General features: G+C 34.7%; 1 protein-coding gene across 6 annotated transcripts in view; it reads left to right on the top strand.

Moving 5' to 3' along the window:
* Positions 1 to 21,183, top strand: part of HFM1 (HFM1, ATP dependent DNA helicase homolog) — a 38,720-nt gene that overhangs the window by 6,750 nt on the left and 10,787 nt on the right. For 5 of the 6 annotated variants that reach the window (XM_017805711.1, XM_017805707.1, XM_017805708.1 and 2 more), the window contains 21 exons: positions 859 to 906; positions 2,594 to 2,664; positions 4,807 to 4,939; positions 7,219 to 7,370; positions 7,721 to 7,798; positions 7,942 to 8,103; positions 8,545 to 8,745; positions 8,828 to 8,916; positions 9,574 to 9,617; positions 9,709 to 9,810; positions 11,820 to 11,965; positions 12,363 to 12,457; positions 13,241 to 13,374; positions 14,275 to 14,322; positions 16,366 to 16,446; positions 17,075 to 17,166; positions 18,006 to 18,112; positions 18,201 to 18,248; positions 18,448 to 18,545; positions 18,633 to 18,764; positions 20,419 to 20,504. In XM_017805711.1, the coding sequence (XP_017661200.1) occupies positions 859 to 906; positions 2,594 to 2,664; positions 4,807 to 4,939; positions 7,219 to 7,370; positions 7,721 to 7,798; positions 7,942 to 8,103; positions 8,545 to 8,745; positions 8,828 to 8,916; positions 9,574 to 9,617; positions 9,709 to 9,810; positions 11,820 to 11,965; positions 12,363 to 12,457; positions 13,241 to 13,374; positions 14,275 to 14,322; positions 16,366 to 16,446; positions 17,075 to 17,166; positions 18,006 to 18,112; positions 18,201 to 18,248; positions 18,448 to 18,545; positions 18,633 to 18,764; positions 20,419 to 20,504 (2,147 nt within the window). The remainder of the gene's footprint in view (positions 1 to 858; positions 907 to 2,593; positions 2,665 to 4,806; positions 4,940 to 7,218; positions 7,371 to 7,720; positions 7,799 to 7,941; positions 8,104 to 8,544; positions 8,746 to 8,827; positions 8,917 to 9,573; positions 9,618 to 9,708; positions 9,811 to 11,819; positions 11,966 to 12,362; positions 12,458 to 13,240; positions 13,375 to 14,274; positions 14,323 to 16,365; positions 16,447 to 17,074; positions 17,167 to 18,005; positions 18,113 to 18,200; positions 18,249 to 18,447; positions 18,546 to 18,632; positions 18,765 to 20,418; positions 20,505 to 21,183) is intronic. The other variant, XM_017805712.1, reaches the window with a different exon arrangement.

Raw genomic sequence — 21,183 nt, 5'->3', positions numbered from 1 at the left:
GGGCAGAGCTGTGGCTTAGGATGGGATTTGGAGACAGGCCAGGAATGGAAAGTATGATTCCTGTTTGATAGCCTTATTGAGCAATGGTACTTAAATTTGTGGATGAGGGGAGAGCAGTGGATGTCATTCACTTTGCCTTCAGCAGGGGTGTTCATAGAATCATAGAGTGTTTGAGAAACACCATCTTCCACACCATTCCTGTGTCCAAGTTAGGGCAGTAGCAGTGAATTGACCACTGCATGTGTCTGAAAATGTTTGGCCAGGCTCAGAGGATGGTGGTTACTGGGTCACACTCTGCCCATGTGCCTGCCAGTGCATTACTGCAGGGGTCTCTCCTGGAGATCTCATGAAAACCAGCAGGAACAAATGCACAGTCCTGCTGCAGGGAAAGAGAATAACCCCTAAGGTTCCCCTGGGATGGTTTGACTGGAGGCAGCTCTGTGGAAAAGTGCCTGGGGTCTGGTGAACAACTTGCTGAACATGAACGATCAGTGTGCCCCAGCACTGACAAAGGCCAGCAGCATCCTGGGCTTCGTTAGTGGGAACAAAGCCAGAAGGTTAAGGGAAATAATTATCCCCTTCTACATGCTACACTACATGCTGCATGAAGTCTTGGGTCTCTGGTACATGCAAGACATCCTTAAACTGGAGTGAGTTCAGCACACTCCAGTGTGATGGTCCTTTCATTTGAAAGGATCTCCCTGTCCTATCCTGTCAGCTCCTTCTATATCACCTAGACCTTGTTGTAACCTTGGAACTCCTCGCAGAACACATAACTTGAGGTCAGGAAAATATTTTTCATGGTTATTGGTTGAAAAAAGATCTGATTTTATAAATTTACTATTTCTATTTCTTTAGGAACTACAGAAAGAAAATTGGACATTTTGAGGGCTGTTACAGAAATACGTATCCTTGTATTTGCTCTTCTGTTTTACTGATTTTATTACAATGCTGTTACATTTACAAAACTGTAGTGTTTAATTTGTAGCCATTGGGTATTCGTGTATTACATTGTAATAGTTTTGATTTGTAACATGATGCTGGGAATCAAATGGTAAATAGGTACTTCGGACTTAAAAATATAGAATGAAAATAAGGCAACTTACAGATCATTCATTCCTAAGAAAACTTATTAAAATTTAATCCTCAAAACTTTATTTTTAAAATGTAAAATTTTAATTTGCATAATATATATTTCACGCAAGATTTTATATGCAAACATGCATATACATAGATATCCCCATACACTTTAAATAAAGGAAAAGTGAATTATTATTTAGGAAATAAATATTAGGAAAACTGAATCTTACTTTCTATTCCGTTTTCTCAGGAGAAAATTAACTTCATGTATTCTTTGTTGGTCTGTACTTATGTTGTAGTGTGCCTATGGTATATTTCCATTCTTTATGGAGATTTTACCATAATTTTCCTCCTTCTTGGCCCTGTCTTGAACACATAACATGATTGACCATTCATCTCTATCTGTCAAACTTTTTTTTTTTTTATGCTTTCTTTTCAATATTTTGTTTCTACTAACCTGTGAAGTGGTAGGTTAAATATCAGGATTAGGAAGTGTCTAAATTTAGGCATCTTAAATTCATGTTAGTAGCTTTAAAAAGTGTCCTAATTTTGAAAATGGGTAAGGACTCAGTTGTTCTGAATTGGCCAATCACAGGTCATTAGTGCTCTACGTTTTGAAAGTAGTTCCCTTATTTAAAGAGAAAATTTAGATAATTTTTTTTAAAAATCCCCATTTTCTCTACTCTGATGTTACTTGCTTAACTTTACTCCTTTTAATGTTTAACTACTTTTATTTCTTGCTTTACTGCTTTAGCTTTTCCTCTTTCTTTAGTTATTTAATGTAACATCAACCTGAGGCTCAGCAGTTCACAGTTCTTGTTACTGTTGGTGTCATGTCTGGCTGTGTGTGCATCCTCAGCCTGGCGAGATGGTCACAGTTGGTGTGCAAGTCCAGACAAGGATCAACTCACTCATGTGGATTTGTAACCTAACAATATTCTTTTCATCTTATGCATGTTTTAGATAAGAATGTTGTTGTCTGAAGAACACACGTTATTAGCGACTGAAAAGTATCTTTAAAACCACAGTACTAAGTGATCATACATGAATTTCTTTGCTACTGTTATGACTGAACATTATGCTAGAATATTATGCTAATTAGTGTTATATTATAAATATCATGTGGCCATTGGCACCTTAAATAGGCTAAGAGCAGTGTTCTGCTTGCTCTTGTATCTGGTTTGTCCCTTGCAGTTTCCCATTCCATAATAGTATGCTGTTCCACGAAGCCTGTGCCAGGGAGGAAGTTCTTGAGTATTGATATAATCCTGAGGCCTCTCAAATAGGTCATGTTTTTTAAACTGAAGTGGAATATATGTCACACCAAGAATCTAAAAGAAGACTACTGAATCATTTAATAGGTTACTTTTAGATAACTTTTTACAAGCCTATGAAATACTGCTGTATATGTTTTAAGTTTTCATTTAAATTACAAGAAAGAGACGTATTTACAGTTCTAAAATAAATTTTATAATTTTCACTCAAATGTTTTAAATTCCTTAATGCTGTCAAGCAACCCAATTTAGAAGTATTTTTAAGGAGTTCCCATATTTTAACTATGCACAGTCTAAAGCTTTGGATGATGTAAGTATAGAAGAGTAACTGTGTCTGCAAGTAGTACTTTGTAGATAAATATAAGTGATAATTTGATATTCAGAACATAAAAAGGATTGGAAAACTAATATATCTAGAACCTCTTCCTGGAATGGTTGATCAGGGCTGTGCTTAACTGGGAGAAGAGATGAGAAGAACTTTTAAATTTTTTTTTCTCAGCATAAAATACATTTGTGTGAAGATGTGGATTATATTTATATTTATTTATACAGATTAGTAATATTTTGTTAATGATTTTCGGAGGAAGATTAAGAAAAGCAGAACTTGAGAGAAGGTTGTCCTTTTGGAGAAGGGCCGTTTGTCCATGCCCCTCTTATCAGTTATGCTCTTTCTTTAAAACCTAAAACTTATTTGAAAGTAAAGCTGAGAAAGCTGAGAAAGCTTTTATTATAGCTGTTGCAAAGAGAACATATCAGAGTTCCATCAGTCTTCAACAGAGCATTTGGAATTTTTATTCAACTGTAGGAAAATCCCAGTGTCATTCACAAATGTTTCTAAGCATGTTTCTAAGTTACTTTTGCTGTTGCAAATGTTTTATTTGAATTTTGTATTCACCAGGTAATGTTTTATAAAGAGAGGGATTTTAAGAATGATGCTTACGTGAGCAGAATGATCTTGTATTTAAATGATATGGGGAACTGTATTTTCCCCATTTTGCCTTAAATTTTTAGTATTATGCATAGATTTGGAATATTTTTCCTTAGTTCCAAATTTGTGTTTATTTTATGATGAGAATTACAATTGACCTATAAAATAATTTTCTGTGGCTCTTTGTTCTTAGAATAAAGGGAAGCCACAGCTGTAAGCAAGATTTACTTTCATCAAAGTTGCAAAAAAGTTATTGGGGCAATAGTTTTGGGTTGTTTTTTTTTTTTTTTTTGGTACAGCTCATGTATTAGTACTCCTAAATACAAAATTTTTTAAAAGTACCAGTAAGGACGAAGTTTGTTTAGCGGTTGTGTGTATGACATGGCATTGTTAAAAAAAGTCAAGAAGTTGGCATTTTAAAAAGATAATGAGTGTGCGTATTTTTTAAAATCGGTTAAGGTTGAAAAATTCAACTTGGTAGCAGCTCTGGTTCCAAGAAGTTGCAAGCACTCAACTTGGTAGAATTTCTCTGATTGATTCACAATGAATGTTACAAAGGATTACTTAATAAAAATCAGGGTAAATTTTGTATTCATACAGCATTCATACTTCATTGATTTTTTTTTTTGAGCATTGGAGAACTGACAATGGTAAATGAAGAACACAGGTAATTCCTTCAACTGTTCAGCAGTACTGTCAGTGTCAGTCATTGCTACAGTTATATATAAATTGATTGCTGGGTGATTCCTGTTTGTCCATGTGAGCTCCTAGCAATCATAGAATACCTTTAGAGCATTAACAGCTAGAAGGAAAGGAAAAAAGAGTGAGAATAGTAGAATGCATGAGTTGGGAGGGAAGGAAGGAAGCCAGGAAGGCTGCACAGAAAATGCTACAGGGAGGAAGGGTGGCTGAATGAGTGAGTGACACTGTGGAGAAGGAAGGAAGGTAGAATCGACCTTATCAGAGGAAAATGAAGGAACCTGACATGGACATACCTGGCTTCTAAGATGGTAGAGGATAGAATGTGTGAGAAGCACAGTCATACAAAATTTTGATTTGTGATTATTGAAAACTAAACATTCTGTTTAAATTATATATATTCCAATGTTGAAATTCTGAATGCAGGTCAAATTACAGAAGGGAAACAAATAGTATTTTGAATTTGAGCACAGAATACTTCTTTCTGATGAGCCCACGTTTGATTGCAAGTGGACATTGGCAGTGATTCTGTATTAATGCCATCTAATGCTACATAGCGGGGGGTTTGTTTGTCACAGTGGCAGACTTTATTACATAAAAGCTTAGGTGAACAGTATCTCATTTAAATTTCTGTGGCAGATGTGTAGCAAATGATGTTTCTTTTGCTGTAACTTCTCATCGAACACAAAAATTTTTAGAAGGCTACATATATCCACGTAATAATAATTTCCTTGTGTCATTTTCCCCTAGACAATGCTTTTGGGATGTATGAATAGATACTGTGGATAGCTGTGTTATATTTACTACTTTGCAATTCTTTCCCAGCTTTTATATACAGATAAGAACTTTGTGATTTGTGCTCCGACTGGCTCTGGAAAAACTGTAATGTTCGAGCTAGCTATTACCAGATTACTCATGGAAGCCCCACTGCCTTGGTTAAATATTAAAGTTGTTTACAGTAAGTTTTATGCAGCTTTAAACATTTTGGTGACAGCAGTAGAAACTGTCATTCTGTCAATGTAGAGATCTGGAGTGAATGCATTAAAAATATTGAAATTAAATATGTTAAGAATTTGTGACCTACCTGATTCTTTAAAAAGTTGTTTCCTTTTAGTGTTTATTTGTGATACCATTGAAACTATTACTAGTATTTAATAGCATTGTGTAATTGTAGTGTTCAGCATTGCCTATACAAATAAAAATTAGAAAATCTTGTAAGCAGTTTGTCCTCCAAGAGGGCAAGATATACACAAGAAGGGAAGAAGGAAGCAAAGGAAACTAAACCAAATTCTTAGTGCATGATTTCTGTCTCTGCCAGTATCTTTTGTCTGTTGCTCTGAAATGAGGATCAAATTTTCCAGTATTTGCTTACCAGATGAGGTTTCCTGCTAACTGCTAGTTTTTGTATAGTAGCTCAGAGGCAACAGAACTGTGGTCTTCATGACTTTAATTAATCTGTATACGAACTGATGAAAATTCTGGGAGATAGGCGCAACAATTAAACCTTTTTTCTTTCCTTCCGGGAGAACTGAGTTTGTATCATGTAAATTGGTTTTAATTGGTGGGTTTATCCCAGTTTTAATTAATTCATACAGTGATATGTTTGTCAGTCTTGCTATTAAAGATTTCATCTTTTCATTTACAAAAGTTTCATCCTTTTTTTCTCTAATTGCATTGTGTTCAACTTCTCACATTAAAGCAACACTAGCTTTAGAGTTTACTGTGTATTGTAAACTGATCTTTATAAACAGGCATGTTCCAGCTTTTCTGTCAGCAGGTGGAGGTTGAACCTATCGGTGTAGGGTGATAGGTTCTAATTGCCTTGGTAGAATTGATAGATGTTGGCTGGTTGGAACTTTTGGTAAGGAAGCAGTTACCTGCTAGTGGAATTAGACCTGCTGACCTTTCCAGGTTTGACAATGATGGAGAAGGAGATGTGTCCGTTTTCTGACTGTTGGAACGGAGGTGGCAATGAGATTCTGTACTACTGGAGTGAGCACTGGTGCCTGGTTCCTCAGGGGCCCCATGTATGTGAATTGGCTTGCAGTAGTACTGTCAGTTAGAGTTGTTTCACAGTAGCTTTAACATGGGAAGGATTGGTGACCAAAGTTCCAGAAGCAATCACTAGCTTCTCGCATTCTTGCATTGCAAAAGATGATTAGCTTTGCAATTTTGTGAGTTACTTGCTGGTAGCTCAGTCAGATTTCCGGAGCTAATTATTGCTCCTCCTTTATAAGCCACTGATACTCTTATGCGATTTTATACCTCTTTCTGAAGCAGCAACTGGTTCTTTCAATCTTTTCATCTTAGGGATCACTTGTGAGCTAATATGGATAAGTCATTCATATTCCAGGGGCTCTAGCTACCCTAGAATGTAATCACTGAAAGATCTCTTTTACTGTGGCTGTTTTCAGATCATGCACAGATCACTTCTTTAACTTAAATCACTGCATTTTCCATATAGATTACTCATCCAGTATAGACTTACATGTGTTGCTAATATCAGGCCTTGTTGGGAATTACACCTGATTTCTAGAAAAAAAAAGAATCTGCAAAAGTACAGTATGTATCCTCAGAAAAAAAAAGTATGAAGAAATAGAGTGTTTTAAGAGTCTGTTCATGAGGACCAGCATGAGAACCTGCTGCCTGCTGCATTAGCTGCTATCTGCTGTGTTAGCTACTTGGTATGACCCTGACTACACTTAACCGTACATTTGATTTAAATAGACTTTGATTTCTTCTGGTATTCTATCTCCTACTTTTGGATGGTTTCTCATTTATGACCCCTTTTCTCTGTGAATACAGATACAGAGTGCTCAAATAATTCATAATCGGAAAAGGTTGGTATTTGTATTATCTTCCATTAGAAAAGATGTATTTCCTGTGGTTTCTTGTTTCTGTGAGGAAACCTTTGATAGCTGAATGATGGTTTCCATGTGTTACTACAAAAAAAAAAAAAAGGATTAAGAGGCAGCATAAATAATCTTAATTAAAGGTTTCTGTTTGCTGATGAGAAGGACTGGGGCCCAAAGCTCAACATTGATTTGCCTACATGGAGTAGGATAATAAGGACAATAACACCAGTTACAAATTTTATGGTTCTGGAAGTGAAGCTGAAAATTAGGGAAAATAAATTCAAGAAGGCATCCTGAAAAATTATGCTTTTGGCTTCTTTAGCAATACAATTGAAGATTTGGTTTTCCTGATATAATTTTCATAATTTTGTGTTATTTTTAGTGGCTCCAATAAAAGCTTTATGCAGTCAGCGTTTTGAGGATTGGAAAGAAAAATTTGGACCTATTGGACTCACCTGCAAGGAGCTGACAGGAGATACACTGATGGATGATTTATTTGAAATACATCATGCTGATATTATTATCACTACACCGGTAGGTTTCAATCCCACTTCTTACAAGAACTCACAAAAAGCAGACATTAGCACCCTTCTAATTGTATGCTGCTAGGACAGCTCCTTTTTTTTGTATACGCAGTAATTTTGCAGTCCTTATGCTTGCCTGCACACCGCTGTGCACAGTTAGTTCCTATAAACAGCACTTAGTAATACAGTCATGTGCCAGATGAAACATACACGGCATCAGCTTTAATTTAACTGATTCTGTTTAAAGATTTGTTAAACTTTAGGCATGTCTGCCTGGACTGTTGCTGCGGCCTATGTTGGCCTTTAAAACATCTTTCACCTTCTGTTGTTGTTTTGTTTTGTTGATTTTTTTTCTCCAAGGAAAAATGGGATAGCATGACTAGAAGATGGAGAGACAATTCTATAGTCCAGCTTGTACGACTGTTTCTCATTGATGAGGTAAGAAAAAGGATGGGGTTTTATGCACTGTTTTTGTATCTTTTTTGAAGATAGAAGGAAACTTAGAAAATACTAGATTTATTAGCACATGTGTAGATTGGTACTGGAGAAATACTTAGCAAGTCTTTTGAAATTCCTGCTAGGTTCACGTTATAAAAGATGAAAGCCGCGGCGCAACATTAGAAGTTGTGGTCAGTCGGATGAAGACTATTCAGTCTTCTCTTTGGCATCTGTTAGAGAAGCATGACACTATTCCTCCCTTGAGATTTGTAGCTGTTTCTGCAACAATACCAAACACTGAAGATGTAAGAGTTACCTTTGTATTTTTATCAATGGAGTTGTATTTTATAAAATTTATCTGGAATTGCAATTTCAGATTGATAACAAAATTTGCAATTTTGAAGCTGTCAGCCAAAGACAGCTGTGAGGTTAATGCTATGTAACAAATTACCTTCAGCCATATGGAGCTATCAGCCAAGTATGGACATGCTTCAGTTTTAGATTTCTGTTTGTGATTTTTGCTTCTAAAGTACAAATCACAACAGACTCAAGATCTCAGTCCAAGTTATATTGGTTCCATAGAAAGCAGAACCTCACCTGATTTTAGTGATAAAAGCAATGTCAAATGTGTTAATAGCTTATATGTGACAAAAAAGCTAAGTTAATTATTCTGTGATGCTGTTAGAGCAGGAGCATGATTAAAAGAAGAAATTTATAATTTCTGTTCTGTATCTTCTTTTTTAAAGATTGCAGAATGGCTTTCAGACAGCAAGATGCCTGCTGTATGTCTGAAAATAGATGAGGATCAACGACCAGTGAAGCTACGCAAAATTGTTCTTGGTTTTCCTTGCAGTGACAATCAGACAGAATTCAAATTTGACTTAACTCTTAACTACAAGATAGCTAGTATTATACAAACATACTCAGAACAAAAACCAGCACTTGTGGTAGAGCAGCTTTTTTTATTGCATTTGAAATTCTTTCTTTCTTAAAAGTGTTGATTCAAAAAAAACCCTTTCTTGTTTATAGTTTTGTGCCACAAGAAAAGGAGTACAGCAGGCTGCTTCTGTTTTTGCAAAAGATGCTAAATTTCTACTGAGTATAGAACAGAAACAAAGGTATTTTTCTATTTGGGTTGTTAATAAGTGTTTGTATATTTTAGTAAACATGTGACTTCTGTGAGGAAAGCTGTTGAGCTAATACCATTTCTAGCAGAGGAGTGTGCAAAAAAATCTTCACAGTTGACATTCTTTTTGGTAAATTGGCACTCTTCTTGGGAAGTTTTATTTGCTTCTCAGATTTTTAGGGTACTTTTCACAAACATTAAGTTGTTTCTCAAAGTTGCTTTATAAACATAAAAACGTTAATTCTTACAGGCCTCTAAGGCATTGTAGTGTGAGCAGTAAGCTTATGAATAGTTAAACTGGATGTGGTCTTACTAGTGTTTTAAGTCAAACCATAAAATGTCTTTGTATTATCAGATACCTTTAATAAATACAGCTGTATTAATTATTATTTACTTTGGGGTTGCCTAATTATGGGAGCTGCAGAAGCTACCTCCTGATTTTGGACCTCAAACATGATCTTATTTGCCTTATGTGAACAACACATAAGGATTGTAGATTGTGACTTTGAAAGATGACTAGGATGGAAAGGCTACAATAGCTGCCCCAGAGAGTCAGTCTGTTCCCTCTGTGAAGATGGGAAAGTTGGTGGTTGAAAATACCCAAAGAATATATAGGTTTTAATATTATTTTTTTATTTGTGTTGCATAGATTACAGAGGTTTGCAAATTCATTGAAAGACTCCAAACTGAGAGGTAAATATAACCTACTACTTCTCTGCTCTGTGAATGAATACTTGCTTGAGTAAACTTGGTTAAATGATGCATGTAATGATTTCATTGTCAGATCTTTTAATGTGTGGTGTGGCTTATCATCATGCGGGTATGGAGATCTCTGACAGAAAAGTAATTGAAGGGGCTTTTACTGCGGGAGACTTGCCAGTACTTTGTAAGTAAATTTAACTTTGAAAGTCAAAATGTCGTTTATATATCCTAAGAAGACTGCAGTTTCAGTGTGGTAATATTTCATGATTTTATAGTTTGTTAAACTTCTGGAATTTGTGAAATCCAAATAAAGGTGTTTTTGTGTTTCACGTGCACCTTTACCCTCTGAGATTATATATGCACTGTTACTAAAGACCATAGAACTTCTTTTCACTGTGCATGGAGGTTATCCTCCCTCATATGTCCATATAGGTCTGGCCATGCCCATTTTTTTCCTACCATTGAGTCATCCCGTTGAGGTGGAGCTCTGTGCTTATATGTCTTTCCTCTGAGTTCACACAATGTTTTCTTTGGGTCTTTTGAAGCAGTGGCCTCCCAGAAGGTAATCTTGTATATTTATGCTTCTTAGATGGGCAGGATACTATTTTCAAACTCCCATGCAAGGTGTTGTGACTGATAAAGAGATTCTTAAGAACTACTCCAACTGTTGTTACATGAAATGAGAAGGTATCTGAGACATAATTGTCGCATTTCATCCAGGCTTTCTTTTTCTGTAAACAAAAGATCCAGAGCCTATGGAGAATTGTCTGTGTGTTTCATGTACAACACTGAAAGATTCATGGATTTTTTTCTTTCCTGTTACAATGGTCATGACTTGCTATGAAAATGTAAGGTAGATACCCTTACTGTGATCTGGAAACCTTTCTAGCGTTGCAATGTCCATGGTATTAAAAGGCCCCTGCATCCCTGCAATCTACTGTGCTTTGGCTGCCTGGTGCACTGTGTGTGACTGTCAGCTGTGGTGCCATTTCTGAAATCTCAGGAGACTAATTCTATGATTGCTCTTTGCAAAAATGGCTTTGAGACCCTGTGCCACAGCTGAGCACAATGTGAACATACATGTGGACTATCACGTGGCAAAGTTGCTCACTGGTACTTAAGTCCTTTGAAATTTGTAGTTTGTAGGAATATTTCAGAATCATCTGAGATACTAGAATTACATTTCTATAACAGGGGAAACTGAAAGAGTATGGAGCATATTCCACTTCATAGCTCTGTGAGCATGATGGGAAGTAGGGTTTTAACACACCTTTCACAGCTTCTGCAAAGGGAAAGAAATCTTTTGGTTTTGAAGTAGAATATCCCTATACTCACAGTGTGTGTGTGTGTATTCATGTATATCTATATATACACACACACGTGGACTGAAGCTTTGATTGCACTGGTAAGTAATCTTTCTTTGTGGCCTTTTTTTATGGTTAGGTTCTTTTGTTTTGACAGATTTCCCATTTTGCATACTATCAAAATATGAAAAACTTGTAAGTAATAATTTTAATTTTCATTTCAAAAAGAATTGGAAATTTCATTAATACTTTGTCCTAGCAAACTAGTAATATCAGTTGGCTTTCTATGTTAAATTCTCGCCATTCCATATATTCTTTAGAGAAAGTGAATCACAAAGATGAGTGTGGGATAGTTTGCCACACACTTGACTGGGGTTTTCCATGTGAGAACGTGTGTTGGTAAAGTGCTGTGATAGTGTTGGTGGTGATTTTGGTTCGGTACTATGGATGAACAATGCTAATGACTGATGACTTAAAATACATCTTAAGAGATATTGACCACTACTAACCAAGATGAAGTAATGGCTGTATTCATATATCTATGCATGAAGAAATAGGAAATAATGTTTCTTCATTGTGTGTCTGTAATATTGAGGGTGGATTGGATTATGGATTATCTCCAAATGTAAAGGAATGTTTAAATAAAAGTATCTGGGATGTAAATTGTTAAAGAACTCGATAATAAATGATGCTGATGATCAGGTACACAGAAATTGTTATGCAAGTACTTGTCTGTAATCTACATAAAATCCTTTGTGGTGCAGAATGCCCACTGATTCCACTAGAAACTAACAGCTCTTAGGCATCAAGACTTAAGTCACTTATTTGCTGCTTGTTGAGCGTCTGCCAGGACATTTCGATGGTGTTCATATACTTTGCTCTGATGTAGTTACTACCAGCACCTTAGCTATGGGAGTCAATCTACCTGCACACCTGGTGGTTATAAAATCCACAATGCACTATGTTGGAGGAGTGTTTCAAGAGTACAGTGAAACTGATATTCTGCAAATGATTGGGAGAGCTGGAAGGCCTCAGGTAAGTTAATGCTCTATACATTGGTGCTGTCCATAGATTAGTAGAAACTATTCTCAACGAAGAAACAACAATGCCAATAATTTTACTGCAGCATTTGGTTTTTAAAGGGTTGTTATTGGTACTTATATTACTCCTGCGTAACTTCTTAATTGAGAAAGAAATCTGTTTGCTTTTGTATGGTCCACCAAAAAGTGGAAAAAGATCTAAAGATTACATTTCAGTTACATGGTCAGTGGGAATTAGAGAAATAATGGGAAGCTGGCAAACAATAGCCATTTCAACCAGGATTTGAAGAAAACAGTTTTAATGGGTTCAACAGATACGTGATACATATTCAAATGGATTTTTTTTTTCTAAGAACTAGAGAGCAGCTTTTATTTGTGGTTTTATTTTTCAGTTTGACACTACAGCTACAGCAGTTATTATGACTCGTTGGAGCACAAGGCAGAGGTATATTCAGATGTTAAATGGTGCTGATATAATAGAGAGCAGGTAACTAAATATTTTTTGTAAGACTTTATAGATGGTAGCAAAGTTTCATAGTTTCCACAGAATGTGTTTTTTCAGGTGGGTTTTAGGGTGTTTATTTGGTCAATTTAGAAGAAATCAAGAAAAATTTAAGGAAAATCAAATTGAGCTATTCAGGAGTTAACAGCCTTTGTTTTATCAGCCAGAGCCATCTTTAGAACGTTTTAAACTCAACCACAAAAAAATAGTTGTCTAAATTCCTGCTGGAAAACTGAGGAAACTGAAATAGTTCATATTGCAAAGACAAAAAGCAAGAATTGAACCCAGATCATGTCTCTGAATTTTTAGATAATAGAGTCTGGGAAGTACTCGACCTACAAGAATTCACTTCATTTTAACAGATTATCAAGAGAAAGGAAAGTTAAGACATTAAAGAGTAAAATAGGAAATTTTTTGCGAGTAATTTTGTTAACATTTAATTTTCAAATATATACAGAATATCAACATTATGCTGTAACTTTTAAATGTTTGTAGATTTGTTTTCTAAATGTGAAACTTCACAGTTGGCAGTTTATTTTTCCTTGCTGGACATTATGCCATAATAAACAAATTACATTGTTGATTATTTACATTACCTTTACTGTTTTCTATTGATTTCACTGATTACAGTGATCAGTTGATGTAGTTTTGGAGGAGGGGTTTGTTTGGTTTTGTTTCTTCCCAAAAAATAGTTTTAGCACTTTTTGTATTGCTAATGGGTAATTTTGTATTGCTAATGGGTACTTAACTCCTGTTTTTTTGCATTAGCTTGCACAGGCATCTTGTTGAGCACTTAAATGCAGAAATAGTGCTACACACTGTCACAGATGTCACTGTAGCTTTGGAGTGGATACGATCAACCTTCTTGTACATTAGAGCCTTAAAAAATCCAACTCATTATGGTTTGTTTTTATTTTTTTTAATTTATCTAAATTATCATACTAGGATGTGTTAGATCCATATTATTTGTTTCTGTCATTTTCTTATGGACTGTTATTTCATAACAAGATGAAAACAAGATGTACAATATGACCTGTAATATTTTGTTGCTTTGACATAAGTAGTGGGAGTTTTATCATGGTATAACATTTAAAAATCATGAAGGAGCCATTTACAGCTTCATAGTGTATTTCTTTTGCTCTTAATACACTGGGCCATATATTTATGCTGTATCAAGCCATAATGTATTTTTCAGTGCTGAATACGTAATCTACTGTGAAGAAAAAAAAAAAGTCTAATATTTCATAGTTTTTCTAGAATGAAATTTCAGTAGTATTAATTCCAATTTCTTCAGTTTGTCTTGTCCAGAACATCATCTTGGTCCCCATGCCTGACCATATCTTTGTTCCTGCCCACTTGCTCTACAGCTGATTTCGAAGTCATTGGACACTTACTGGAGACAATTTTTTATAAGGATTTATAGCTGGGGCTGGAACATAGTACATCTACTAGTTGAATGGATGTTACAGTTTAGGTGGCTTTCTATGTTCTTAAATGGGAAAACTGTACCTGGGAAGTTGCTACTGACATTTCTGCAACTTCTAGCACTCTGATATTTTACATTGGGGAATATCTGCAGCTTTTACCTTTGCACATCTGTTCCAAAAGCTACTTACTGCTACTTAGATAGTTCCACTCTCTAAGGCTTCTGACTTGTTAGCAGTGCAATAACTACACCTTTTTTATTTTGGGGTATTTATCTGGCTCCCAAAAATCAGCAAATCAGTTTTGATGGCTGATGATATTGAGGAGGAAGTGTATAATTGCATCAGGTTAAAACACCTTTTGTCTTTTCCATGGAGGTTTTTCACCTGGATTGGATAAAATTGGAATTGAAGCAAAATTACAAGGTAAGTGTGACATTTTCAGCTTTTTTTCAGTAAAATGTTATGTTTTAGAGCAGATTCTCTCATTATATATATATCTCCATTAATTTCAATAGATCCATTTGCAAACCAAATGTAATTTACTATGTTTTGTTATTTATTTTATTACATTATTAATACTTTTGAAAGACTATAAGTGCATTTTGTTTTTCTTGTATATGGGAAAATAATTAAATGCTTTTACCTATCTCGTCTTCATATACGTGCTCAGAAATATGGAGCAGAGCACTTTAATTTTGATTGCTTGTCATTCTTCCTAATTTTCCTTTGATTGATCTCATTTACTTTCATTAATTTCTATTGCCATACTTTCAAGAAAGTCCTTTTTAGAAATTGTTGTCTTCCCTTCATCATAAATTTAGCTTTGAAAACAAAGCACGTAAAACATAAACATCTTTACCTTGTTCAGACACAGTTTAAAATTGCATGATTTTAAAAGGCTTTTTTTGCTAAGACTTGAATAATTCCAGTTATTGACTTTTTCTTAATACTGCATTTCAGCTATTTACAATTCCATTAGAAAACATACAGCTGACTAAATAGTTTGGGAATCAGTGCCTCTCATCTTTAAATATAGAAATAGCATACAACTCTCTTTGAGTGGTTTGGTTTTAATTTATTTTAATGAAGTTTTCTGGTAGATCAAAAATGAGTATATTAATAAAAGACTACTTGCTGTCGAGTTCTGCAAATCTATAAGTACAGTTTTCTATCATCGGTGAAAGTCCTTGTGTCCATCATAGTTCTGTACCTTTGTATACTGGACCATTTGGAACTTAAGTATCTGGAAGAGGGTCTGGTACATGAAAACATGGACAGATACACAACCAGAAATTTGTAGAGCTTGTACTTGGACTCCACTTCCATATTTATTACATTTTACACAACTGTGTAGGAAAAATTTGTGATTGATGTTGGGCTTGGTGGAAGGATGCCAAGGCTTTTTATTGTTTAGGGATTCCAAAGGCCTATCCTCAGGAACACAGTGTAAGTGCTACTGCTTGAAGTCTCCAAATAGGAGAGACATTGACTTTGACTTGCAGAGAGCTAAAACAGAAGCACTTATCAGTAGAAAAAGTTACCTTGTTCATATGCTTGTTCAGTAGTTTTCTATCTTTTTTCTGTCTTTTAGATCAGGACTTTTCTATTTTTGGCATGTAGGTTGAAAGGAATAGAGGTAATGAAGCATGTTACTACCTAAAAAAGCCTTCATGGGAGAAGGCATGGTATGAAACCACCTCTACAGTTAGTGCGAGGGTAGAAGAATTCACTTTAAAATGCTTTTTCAGTGTGGATTGTATTTTCTTGAAGTGTGTTTTGATCTTAAAAACAACCTCTTTTTAAAGTTCTTACAGAAACTAGCTCCTCTTCCCTGCACGCATGAAGTATTTTGTAGTAATGTATATAGTTACTTGTTTTCATACATTTCATGTGTAATGTGAATGATTTCTGGTTGCTATAGGAACTATCACTTTGAGTGCTTTTCTAACTGACTTTTAAATTCTGAACATTGCCTTGGTCTTGAAAAGAGAAAACTAAAACACTTTGGTCATCCTTATGCAGATACCTGACACAGTAGGTTCAGTGAACTAAATACAAATGCACCTGATACAGTATGAAAATATCTGATGAAAGATTAATAAATACTTGTGGATATTTGAAATTTGAACTGTTTAAGTGTTAACTCTCCAGCAGAAATCTTTTGTATAAATGCTGTGGGCTTTCCGGTCTGTCATTCAGAATTGAGTATGGCAGCCTACATTCCAGCATCATTTCTTTTCCTTTGTTACTTTTGCTTTGCTGAAAAAGAGTCAGGTTGTCCCGTGAGTTTCCCCAGGCAGAAGTTAACCACCAACTTTAATAGAAAGAGAATCATATTCTAAAATCTTTTCTTGAGTTCAGTGGAATTACTTGGATATACATTCATAGCAATTTGGTGATGTTTCTGATTTGTATGTAGTTTTTCTGCATGTACTAAAAATACAGATGTTTTCAAATTTTTGACAGAACTGTGTCTGAAGAACTTAAATGATTTATCATCTTTTGATTTGATCAGGATGGATGAAGCAAATAATTTCAAACCAACAGGTAACACTTCTTTTAAATAACTACTTTTCAGAAGTGATGTTGAGATAGTAGTGAACTACAAAGGGTCACAACATTTCTTGTGACCCATTAATTGGAGTACACAAATGTAGTAGAGAGCAGAATCTGAGATTGTTTGACTAGAATATATGAACAGGTTTCTTTAACAAGTCATGGAAGTTCTATCCATGGATCAATATTAGGAGAACGATTTTTTTCTTGTTGTTGCTGAAAATGTTTTGCAGATTAGGAGAAAATTGCAGAACATTTTGACAGGATAATTGGATGTGTCACAGTGCAGTGAAGGACAGGTTTTATCAATATCTGCTTGTGTCTGCAGTCCTCTGCTAGAGGTGGTTGGCTTTTCAGCAACCACAGTTCACTGCCTGGCATGTTAGTGTTAATTAATCTCCACTGGAGAAAACTAACTGGCACATGGTTCTTTCTGCCACTCCATGATCGGGTCAGTAATGCCCCTGAGACACTGGGGGCAATAGCATACTGAGTTGGTGGTGAACCTCACAGAGGCCTGTAATAAGAAAATTAATTTAATTTTGTGACTTAAAAAACCTCCAACTCCCTAAAATAAACTTGGCATATTTATTTTCTAAGGTGTATTCTTCTTTTACAGAAACTGGAAGATTAATGGCGTGGTATTATATTGCATTTGATACAGTGAAGCAATTTTTCACAATTAAGGGAACTGAGACTTTAAATGAATTGGTAATTTAACTTTTTAAAGAAAATTTACATATGTTCAATTGATTATAAACAGAATCTAAGATAAGAAGCAGAAGGTTTTATTTTAAAGAGCTCAGTCTTTGTTTATGTAAAGTTTTAGAAAATGCATCTAATTAAATTCTGTATGGGGTATTTTTGAGGCCTTGTACGTTGAGATCTTTTGATTTCCAACTCTTTCTCCCCTCGCTATATTTGCTTATGAAGATGAGAGAGAAAGCTGCTGCAGCTGTTCTGTTTATGTATTAAACATTGTACTGTTTTGTGGTTTAGTAGTATTTTTGTTGCAAAAACCAACTGCATCAAGAGCAGATTTTAGTTTTAAAGGAATTGTCTTTCTATTTTAAGCAGCTTTCCTCTGTCGGATAACAGGTTGTTTTTGCTACTGTTAAGTCACAAAAGACATTTTGTTTTCAAGCAAATACTATTGTAGAACAGATTTGCTATGAAAAAATGGAATGCTTCTTTTCTTGTGGCTATCTTTTGTTCTTAAAGTATGAAGAAAGTAAAATGAAATACATAACAGATGGGAAAAACTGGGTTTTTTTGCCTTGTACGTGATAAAGTGTTAGCAGTGTGGTTAATTTTAGATAACTTCAGGTGAAATAGTAATCTAAAAGCTGAAAGAAAATTTTCCCTTTTTGTTATATAATAGCCTTATAGGGAAATGAATGGAAGTTGGTCAGTATTAAAAAGAACTTTTCATGTTCCTAGTGTTGAGACAATAAAATTTTTAAAGTGTTCTTTTAAAAAACAGAAGTTGGAAGAAGTGATAGAAAAAATGGCACATAAAAACAATTAATAAAGAACTCTAATTGCTACAGATTACAATGATCTCCAACTGCACAGAATTTCTGGATGTCAAGTTAAGAACAAATGAAAAGAAAATACTGAACACTTTGAATAAAGACAAGGACAAAATAACTATCAGGTACAAAAAAAAATCATTGAAGAATGAAAGTACGTTTTTAGCAATAAATCAAATGAATTGTAGAAATTATGTATGTTTTCATGCATAGGTTTCCAATGGAGGGGAAGATAAAAACAAGAGAAATGAAAATAAACTGGTAAATATTATATTGTGCTGTTATATTTTATTGAAAAACTGTCATTTTATGCCTGTTGAAGTCCCTGCTAAAATCTGTCATTTTACAGAGGACCAGATCTTGCATTTCATTTTTTCTATTTTGTGTTTCCTTTTTTTTTAAAATGTTATTATACTTTGTTTACAATATGGCTTGTATGTAAAAAAAATTCTTTTTCCAGTCTCATTCAGGCTCAGCTGGGATGTATTCCAGTTCAAGACTTTACTTTGACACAAGATACTGGCAGAATATTTAGAAATGGCTTAAGAGTTACTAGATGTATGGTAAAATTTAATCCTTTTTTTGGTTCAAATACAAATAAGCTACATTTTATTTGATTAATATAAGTCAATCTTATTTTTACAGGGTTATCTGACTTTCTGGCATCATCTAAGAACAACTTTTCTGCTTTATTAAACTCTTTGATTTTAGCAAAGTGTTTCAGGTGCAGACTTTGGGAAAATTCACTTCACGTGTCTAAACAATTGGAAAAAATTGGTAGGTACTAGACAGAAATTATAAAAGTGTAATCTGATAGAGAATCAAACCTCCTAATTAGCCTGCTGGTTTCTGTGGTGTCTGCTTACATAATAAAATTAGTCTCGTAATTACTCATTTGCCACAGTTGAGTACCACAGTTGTCAGAATAATCTGTCATAACAAAAATGAACTGTTTAGTAATTTCCTTCAGGGTTTCAAAGTATTTCAGAATTGTTCATATTTCTTAATGTTCATCTCAGCGTCTTAGGCATATTCCACATCCGTGTGATTGCATGTCTCTGACTAGGCTATGCCTTCCTTTCCAAACAGCTGTCACTGTAGTTCCTCTTACTTATATGCATGAAAGCCCTTTAATTCACATTGACATGGATAGGAATCCTGAAATAGAAATAAATTTATTGTGCATGAGGTTCTTACACACATGATGATCAAAAGTTTCTAATGATCTTCTTCCTATCACTGTATCCTGTTATTGGATGAAATTCCAGCTGGAAGTACCGGCTTGTCATAATTATTTGAAAAGGAGTTCAGAAATTTTTGAGTCCTCTGCGTTACAAAAATGTAGTCATACTTGTTTGAGGTAGTCGTATAGCTTCCTGCTTTGAAGTCTGGTCTTATCATACCTTCATGCTTTCAGAATTCACTGCAGCCTTCTCTGTATTTCTTCTTTAAAGACACACACGCTCTGTACTGAGCAGCATAATACAGAGATCTGCAAATTTGAGAATGGCTAATCCAGAAAATCCATATGGTCCAGTACGTTACAGCCTTGCCAGCTCAAGTGCAGAAGCTGTAGTGCTTCATTCACGTGGATTCAAAGCAGGGGACAAGGCTTGTTAGCTTGTGCACTGCATGGTATGGTGTGCTGGGAACACATTTCCACTACTCCACACCCGTGCCAATGGCAACACAGGTTGCCCTCATCTGAGGGATCTGCCTCGTGTTCAGCATTTCTAGGGAGTTAGGATAAGTGGAGTAAATATGGCACTTGCAGTGTAGACAAATCCTTCCTGTACACTGTATTCAGTAGAATAAAGTCATGTTTAGTTTTTTAATAATGTAAGTGCTATATCTACACATCTGTCCGATTTTCCTTTTTTTTTGTACATTTTTCTTATGCTATCATATCTCTTGCAGCATATTCTGCAGAGACTCCTAGAAGATTCTAATAAATGCATTTTTTCAGTGACTTTTGTTATTATTTTGCTCAGAAATGTTTTGATCCTTATGATTTTAACATAGTTAAATAATTCTTTGGATAGGGAAAAAATTCTGACACAAAGAATAGGGTGTAACGTGCTTTTTTTCATCATACAATATGCAGAACACATTTCTTGATTCTTGTAGAAAGTGATCTAAAATCTGGTTTACCAAGGAAAACGTAACTAAAAATTCTCACTATTGAAATACTGAATATTTTCATGTTTGATTTGTATTGCATTTCTTTTTCCCTTTACAAGTGGAGAAATTAAATAATACTAAAATATTTAATCAACTGCAAAGAAATGTAGTGATTTGCTGGGCAGAAAGCTGGGTCAAATGTAATATAAAATTATTTATGCTTTGATTATACCTGCTATAGTGCAGTTTTTCAGAATAATTTGAGGTCATTGATTGTCCTTTAACAGCATAAAACTTAAATTTTTCACAGGTGTGTCACTGTCAAATGCTATGGTAAATGCTGGGCTGACGTCATTTAAAAAAATTGAAGACATAAACGCAAGGGAACTTGAATTGGTAATTTATTATTTTGTACACGGATAAATATGATAAGGAAAAGATCAAGTATTAATACTGTTACCAGTAAAAACAGTATGGTTAATATATATCTGCTGTATGATCATAGCAAAATTTAGGGGTTTAGTTGGTTATTTGTTTTTACTAGTGAATTTTTAAAAAGTCTGTAACTACTGCTGTTTGTCCTTGAAAATGTGTATGATGTTTTGTTGTAGTAAATTTAATGTGAATGATTTCACTGATTTGGCTGAGTTTGGAAAGCAGTTGCTTAAATATGTAGAATTTCATCATTAACATAATTCGAAAGAAAGGACAATATGCATTTCCCTTTGGGGAGTGTTAGAAAAAATATAAAAGGAAATATATACAGTTTCTCTTAATGTATCTTAGTTATGAGAATCCCCAATTTCCATTATTGCTAGTTTGAGATGGTGATAGAGTAAAACTCTTCTGAATCATCTATAAAGCACTTTCTATTTTAGGGAAGTTAGATTTTACTCCAGGGCAAGTTCTTTGGTTCTTGGCTTCTTTTCTGAGGAAACTTATTCCAGTGTTTCAGAAGATATAACAGATTTCTGAGGGAAACCAATCTTACTTGTTTTTTTTTATTTTGACTTCAGGAATTTGATTTCTTGTTTCTGCCCCTTTTGTGGTTTTTCCTGTCATTTTTTTTGTTTTA

Source organism: Lepidothrix coronata, unplaced genomic scaffold, assembly GCF_001604755.1.
Source record: "Lepidothrix coronata isolate B3197 unplaced genomic scaffold, Lepidothrix_coronata-1.0 Scaffold12, whole genome shotgun sequence".
Lineage (NCBI taxonomy): Eukaryota > Metazoa > Chordata > Aves > Passeriformes > Pipridae > Lepidothrix > Lepidothrix coronata.
Note: the sequence above shows the minus strand (reverse complement) of the source record. Positions and strands in the feature narration are given on the sequence as shown.